General features: G+C 50.6%; 1 protein-coding gene across 1 annotated transcript; it reads right to left on the bottom strand.

Annotated features, from left to right (window-relative positions):
- Positions 1-3218: 3218 nt before the first annotated feature.
- LOC113834624 (MLV-related proviral Env polyprotein-like) lies at positions 3219-5240 on the bottom strand. The gene has a single exon (XM_027405195.2). The coding sequence runs from the start codon at positions 5211-5213 to the stop codon at positions 3234-3236; it is 1980 nt and encodes a 659-aa protein (XP_027260996.1). The 5' UTR covers positions 5214-5240; the 3' UTR covers positions 3219-3233.
- Positions 5241-7847: the final 2607 nt, after the last annotated feature.

The raw sequence follows: 7847 nt of genomic DNA on the forward strand, positions 1-7847 counted from the left end.
CACTAGGGAGATTTCCAGAGATCTACAAGGATGACACCAACTGACAATCTAGGCAATGGTGGAGAGGATACCTTAAATGCCCTTCCCCTCTAATGAGACTGATACTACCTTATATGCCATCCTAGAGCCTTCATCCAGTGGCTGATGGAAGCAGAGGCAGACACCCACCACACCACAACTGAACTCTGGAACCCAGTTACATAGAGGGAGGAATAAAGATCAAAGGGGTCAGGACCAGGCTGGAGAAACCCACAGAAACAGCTGGCCTGAACAAGGGGGAGCACATGGACCCCAGACTGCTGTCTGGGAGGCCAGCACGGGACTGATCCAGACCCCTGAACGTGGATGTCAATGAGGAGGCCTTGGCACTCTATGGGGCCCCTGGTAGTGGATCAGTATTTTTCCCTGGTGTAAGAAGGGACTTTGAGAGCCCATCCCATGTAAAGGGATGCTCTCTCAGCCTGGACACATGGGGGAGGGCCTAGGCCAGGCCCAGGATGATGTGGTAGACTTTGGGGAGCCCCCATGGAGGACCCTACCCTCCCTGGGGAGCAGATGGGGGATGGGGTGGGGGCTGGTGAGGGATGGGTGGGAGGAGAGGGAGAAGGAGAAGGGGTTGACATGTGAAGCAAACTTGTTCCTAATTTGAACTAATAAAAAAAATTAACTCAAATTAGGGAAGGGAAATTAGATGAGATCTGTTGGGTAAACCAGGGAGGGGAGGAGGTAAGAGGGAGGGGAAGGGCAATGAGAACATGAGGGAATGCAGTGGTCGAGGGGTGGAAGGATGCAGTGGAAGAGCAATGAAAGAGATTTCTTTTTTTTAATTAGTTCAAATTAGAAACAAGCCTGCTTCACATGTCAATCCCTGCTCTCTCTCCCTCCTCTCCTCCCCCGCCCCCCACCAACCTCCTACCCATCCCCCCTCTGCTCCCCAGGGAGGGTAAGGCCCTTCATGGGGGATCCCCAAATTCTGTCCTATCATCCTGGGCAGGGCCTAGGCCCTCCCCCATGTGTCCAGGCTGAGAGAGCATCCCTTTACATGGGATGGGCTCTCAAAGTCCCTTCTTACACCAGGGAAAAATACTGATCCACTACCAGGGGCCCCATAGAGTGCCGAGACCTCCTCATTGACATCCACGTTCAGGGGTCTGGATCAGTCCCGTGCTGGCCTCCCAGACAGCAGTCTGGGGTCCATGTGCTCCCCCTTGTTCAGGCCAGCTGTTTCTGTGGGTTTCTCCAGCCTGGTCTTAACTCCTTTGCTTACACTCCTCCCTCTCTGAAACTGGGTTCCAGAGTTCAGTTCAGTGTATAGCTGTGGGTGTCTGCCTCTGCTTCCATCAGCCACTGGATGAAGGCTCTAGGATGGCATATAAGGTAGTATCAGTCTCATTATAGGGGAAGGGCATTTAGGGTAGCTTCTCCACTATTGCTTAGATTGCCAGTTGGTGTCATCCTTGTAGATCTCTGGAAATCTCCCTAGTGCCAGATCTCTCCTCAAACCTATAATGGCTCCCTCTATCTCTTATCCTACTCTCCTCTATTCTTCCCCTGACTCACCTTCCTGCTCCCCCATTTCCTCCTCTCCCCTACCTTTCTCCCCCTCTCTCTCAGCTCCCTCTTCCCTACCCCTATGCTCCCAATTAGCTCAGGAGATCCTGTCATCTTCACCTTCTCCAGGGAACCATACATTCTTCTCTTGGGGTCCTCCTTGTTTCCTAGTTCCTCTGGTGATGTGGATTATAGGCTGGTAATTCTTTGCTCTATGTCTAAAATCCATATATAAGTGAGTACATTCCATGTTTGTCCATTTGTGACTGGGTTACCTCACTCAGGATGGTTTCTTCTAGTTCCATCCATTTGCCTGCAAATTTCAAGATTCCAATGCTTTTCTCCACTGAGTAGTACTCCATTGTATAAATGTACCACATTTTCTCTATCCATTCTTCAGTTGAGGGGCATCTAGGTTGCTTCCAGGTTCTGGCTATTACAAACAATGCTGCTATGAACATAGTTGTGTGAATGTGCATTCTTTGGGTATATGCCCAAGGGAGGAATTGCTGGAGCTTGGACTGATTCCCATTTTCCTGAGAAACCGCCATACTGATTTCCAAAGTGGTCGTACAAGTTTGCACTCCCACCAGCAATGGAGGAGTGTTCCTCTTTCTCCACATCCTCTCCAGCATAGACTGTCATTGGTGTTTTTGATTTTAACCATTCTGGCTGGGGTAAGATGGTATCTCAGAGTTGTTTTGAGTGGCATTTCACCGATGTAAGGATGATGAACACTTCTTAAGTGTCTTTCAGCCATTTTGACAAAATCCAACAGTCCTTCATGATAAAGGTCCTGGAGAGATCAGGGATAACAGGAACATACCTAAACACGATAAAAAGCAATATACAGTGAAAGACCCCCCGAAGAGGTACTTTCGTAGAGGGAGACCCACACCCAGGAATCAGCGAGGCCACGAACTTGGATGCAAAAACAAGAGGCTTTATTGGAGACGCGGGTACCCGGGAGACTTAGCTTCTGTGTGGCTAAGCGCCCCGAGCCAAGGGAAAGGGGTCCTTATATAGGGAAAAAGGCGCAAGCTAGGAGCAGGGATTCTATTGGATAATTCTAATGAGGCATTGTACAGAGCTATTCCCATTGGTCAATGTATATGAGGCGCTATACAGGGTTATTCAAATGAGGCAAAGTACAGAGTTATTCAAATGAGGTGAAACATAGAGTCTTTCAAATGAGGCGAAATACAGAATTATTTCTATTGGATGGTTCAAATGAGACACAGAGCCATTCCAGATCAGCATATTCTCAAGGTCTGGTGTCTGGTGTCTGGTACAGCAGACTCAATTCCCCCCCCTTCCTGATGGCTGACCTTGGGGGCGGAGACCTTGGGACGGAGTGTTTCTCTTCGGGCGGGGGCTCAGGGGCAGGGCTCCAGGCCGGCTCACTTGGTGTTTGTTCTCGTGCCGACCCACCTGGTGCTCGCCCTCGTGCCGGCCCACCCGGTGCTCGTTCTCGGGCTGGCCCACCTGGTGCTCATTCTCGGGCCGGCCCACCCGGTGCTTGTTCTCGGGCCGGGCGTGCAGCGGGTGGCGGGGGAAGGCCGCCGGGGGTGAGGATCGGGGAAGCCGCCAACAGGAGGAAGAGGAGACAAACTTGAGAAAGAAAGGGCTAAGGGACAGGGGTCTTTCATTCCCCCATTTCTCTTGTAACTGAATGGAATCTTTCATTCAGAGGTCTCTGGATACTCTGGATCTATTTGCTTTAGTTGATGGTATTGTTGAGTTAAGACTAAGGCCTGTACAACAGATAGTCGTTCTCTGATGAATTGAGTCAGTTTGTTCAGAATGCAGGGACCAAATATGAGGATCAAAAATAGAATAACCAGAGGTCCCTTGAGCGTGGATATAAGGGTAGTCAACCAGGGGGACTTAGCGAACCATCCTTCGAACCATCCTTGTTGAGACTCAAATAGCTGTTGCCTCTGTTTTAGCCTTTCCCTGAGTTTGGCCATGCTGTCCCTAACTATTCCTGTATGATCTGCATAAAAGCAGCATTCTTCCTTGAGGGCAGCACATAGCCCTCCTTCCTGTAAAAATAATAAATCTAATCCTCGTCTGTTCTGCAGGACCACCTCAGAGAGTGATGTTAAGGATTTCTCGAGTGCACTGACTGACTCTTCTAGGACCTGGATATCCGTGTGCATGGCTTGTTGTAGAAGCTTAAAATGATTAATTCCCTGTAGGGCAACGGTTCCGGTCCCTATGCCGGCTGCTATGCCCCCCACTGTTATTCCTCCTAATAATAGGGCCACGGTAAAGGATATTGGCTCCCTCTTATATCGGGTTGATTTCTCTAGTACGCTGTAAACATATTCAGGTTGGTGGTATGTGACTTTGGGCCAAAGTTCTATCAATATACAAAAGTCAATGGTGGTGTTGAGAACAGTGGTAGAGACACAGGGAGTCAACCCAGTACTGCAAGCCCAATAAGTTCCATAAGGGGCAACAAGGTATCGGCTGTCCTGAGATAATGGCTCTACTTGGTTACATAATTCTTGATGTGAGGGAGGAATCCTGCCTATGCATAGCCCCTTTCCTGAGACCTCAGATATTGTGAGCTTGTGCTGCATAGCAGCTCCACAACTGGTAGGTGCTGAGGTCTGGTTGGAGTAGTTGCCCAGTATTGCCACGCCTTCATAATATGGGGGCCGGGAAACTAGGCATAACCAGCATTCCTGAGTCTTGTTGGGGTCTGAAAAATTTAAGGCTTGGTAAACTCCTTGGATTAATTGTAATAATCTATCTCCGGTACCTGGAGGGTCTCTGGTTATCTCGATGTTTAGGGCGTCTGGGGTGGGGGAGAAGGTGACAGCACCTGGTGTAGGAGTGATAGCTTTAGGAACGGTAGGGGGTTCAGGGACTTGAAATTGGGTTGGGGCTCTCTGGTCCGCTATTACTGTGTTTGGCCCGACTGATTGTTGGCTTAGGGGAGTAATTTGTCTGTACAGGGAGAATAAGGTCACCGGATCTTTCCCTGCTCGGTGCAGCCGGAGTCCCCAGACTTTAGGACTATCCCAAGTAGTCCTTTTTCCAGCATCTGTGAACCTTAGGATGAGAGGGTTGCATTTTCCTCCGGGGGTGGCGCCTTGAAAACCTCCCCCTCCGGCACTATCATAACAGGGTCCGCAGGCTCTTTGCCCACATCTCCATGGTCCTTTCCCTGCGTACCCTGGGATCTCCCTCCGTTTGAGAGTGATGAAATCCCAAGAGGAAGAGGGTTTCCAGTAAGCCTCCCCTGTGGTTTCACATCCCCATCTTGCACAGTACCCTTCCTGTGGCCCCCCGCAGCCATGAGTTGGTTTATGGCCGGGGCAAACATAAAAATCCTTGCTTCTTGTTCCTATCCTTCCCCCAGGGTGGTGGCATCCGTACCCTGGGAATGGTTCCTGGTCAGAGGGATCCCAATCAGACCCTACTAAGTCACATAGGTCGACATAGAGAGGAGGGAACCCATCATGTAGAGTCCCTATATAAGTGCTGAGGTTGGCTATTTCCCCGGTCCCTAGATTGGCTATTTTCCAGGTGATATTATAAACCCTGTGGGGGTTAGTTGCTACATGGGGGGTAAACAGACAACCAATCAACAGGAGGGTGTACGAGAGAGTCTTATCTTTAAAGGATTTTGAGTGCGGTGTGCGGTCCATTCTGATGCAGTGGCTGAATCGGTGGGTCGGGCTGGCTTTACATGTGAAGCATGTATCCAAGCTGCAATGCCGTCTACCTTGAGTGCGGTGGGAGTGGTAAGCAAAACGATGTAGGGTCCCTTCCAGCGGGGTTCAAGGTTCTTGGCCTGGTGACGCCGGACCCAAACGGTGTCCCCGATCTGGTAGGAATGGGGGATGGTGGGATGGTCCCTCTGGTCTTTATAAGCTTGAGCAAGGGGTTTCCAGACCTCCCGTTGTACTAGTTGGAGGGCCTGTAAATGAGCTTGGAGAGAAGGGGAGTTAGCAAAATCTGAGACATCTTGATCAAGAAAGTTAATGATAGGAGTAGGTACTCCATGCAGGATCTCAAAGGGTGTGAGCCCATGTGGTCCAGGGGTATTACGAGCGCGGTAGAGTGCTAGGGGGAGTAGGAGGACCCAGTCTCTAGTGCCAGTTGCAAGCGACAATTTTGTTAAAGTCTCCTTGATTGTTCTATTCATCCTTTCTACCTGTCCTGAACTTTGGGGTCTATAAGCACAATGTAATTTCCAATCAATCCCCAACAAGGTGGCCACTGACTGACTTACCTGGGAGACGAAGGCGGGCCCATTGTCTGTTCCCAGTACCTGAGGCATCCCATAACGGGGAAAGATTTCTTCAAGCAATTTCTTAGTAACGATCTTGGCTGTTTCATGTTTAGTAGGGAAGGCTTCAACCCATCCTGAAAAGGTGTCTACAAAAATTAATAGATACTTGTATCCATATTTACCTGGTTTAATCTCAGTGAAATCTATCTCCCAATGTGTTCCGGGCCGGTAGCCTCTGACCCGGTTCCCGGGAGGAAGCTTCAGTCTGGATGCGTTGACTCGGGCGCACGCATCACATTGCTCAGTTACCTGTTTTAGAATATCATTCTTCCCCAAAAGGAAATTGAATTCCTCTTCTCGTTCGAGGAGCTCCCGCATCTTCTTGGAGCTCAGATGTGTCATCTTATGTAAAAATGTCACTAGGTACTTGGTTACCCGGTAGGGGATGACAGTCTTTCCTTCATAAGTCCAATCCCCGTTTGGTTCCTTTGTGGCTCCCAATTTCTCTAGGGTTTGGATGTCTCTTTGTTCATAGTCCCATGAGGGGGAGGGATGGTCGTTGGTGGGCTCTAGAGCCAGGAGGTTAGTGGTGTCTGTGGTCAGGGCCGCCTCTCGGGCAGCCAAGTCTGCCCTTCGATTGCCCCTTGCTTCAAAAGAATCCCCTTTTTGGTGTCCAGGGCAATGTATGATACTTAAGGCGGCGGGCAGATGAAGAGCCCTTAAGAGAGCGAGGATTTCCTCCTTATTTTTAATGTCTTTCCCTTCGGAGGTAAGCAGCCCCCTCCGTCTGTAAATTTCTCCATGTATATGGGCAGTGGCGAAGGCATAACGACTGTCTGTATACACGGTGAGCCTCTTACCTTCTGCCAATTTTAGAGCCTGCGTGAGTGCTATGAGTTCTGCCCTCTGCGCGGAAGTTCCAGGGGGGAGTGCCTGGGCCCAGATGACCTGATTCTCTGTGGTGACTGCCGCGCCCGCCCTTCGTTCTCCTTGATGCAAAAAGCTGCTTCCATCCGTGAACCAGATGTGGTCCGGGCTGGGTAGAGGCTGGTCAGTCAGGTCGGATCTCGCCCCATGGGCCTCGGCCAATACCTGTAAGCAATCATGAGCCTCGGGCTCCCCAGGGAGGGGGAGCAGGGTGGCTGGGTTCAGAGTCACCAAAGGCCCGAAGTGGACCCGGTCTTTGTCTAACAGCATAGTCTGGTAATGAGTCATTCGGGCATTAGTAAGCCATCTGTCTGGAGGCTGTCTGATGACTGCCTCAACTGCATGAGGGGCATGTATGGTCAAAGGCTGCCCCAAGGTTAGCTTGTGAGAATCTTTTACCAGCAGGGCTATAGCGGCAATCATTCGAAGGCAGGGTGGCCATCCCGATGCCACAGGATCCAATTTCTTGGAGAGGTATGCAGTGGGCCTTCTCCAAGGCCCCAGTTTTTGGGTGAGGACTCCCTTAGCATAGCCCTCTTTCTCATCTATAAAAAGTTCAAATGGCTTAGCTAAGTCCGGTAGACCCAGGGCTGGTGATTCAAGGAGAGCCTTTTTGATGTCGGTGAAGGCTTTCTTTTGGGGCTCTTCCCATTTAAAAGCAACCCCTGGCCGAGTGAGGGGGTAGAGGGGAGCCGCCATTTCGGCAAACCCGGGGATCCATAGGCGGCAGAAGCCTGCCGTTCCCAAGAACTCTCTCAGTTGGCGGGGATTTTGTGGGGTGGGAATGTCTAAGATGGCTCGCATACGGGCTTCCGTTAGCCATCGCCGTCCATCCTTTATCTTGTATCCTAAATAGGTCACCTGTTTCTGACATATCTGGGCCTTCTTGGCGGATGCCCGGTACCCTAGGCTCCCAAGAGTCTGGAGGAGGGCTTGAGTGCCTTCCTTGCATTCCCCTTTGGTTTTGGCTGCCAGGAGAATGTCATCTACATATTGTAAGAGGATTAGAGCGGGGTACCTAACCCGGAATTCTGCCAGGTCCTGATGTAAAGCTTCATCAAAAAGGGTAGGGCTGTTCTTAAACCCTTGAGGTAGCCTAGTCCAAGTCAGCTGCCCAGAG

This window comes from Cricetulus griseus, chromosome 3, assembly GCF_003668045.3.
Source record: "Cricetulus griseus strain 17A/GY chromosome 3, alternate assembly CriGri-PICRH-1.0, whole genome shotgun sequence".
In the NCBI taxonomy this organism is placed as follows: Eukaryota; Metazoa; Chordata; class Mammalia; order Rodentia; family Cricetidae; genus Cricetulus; species Cricetulus griseus.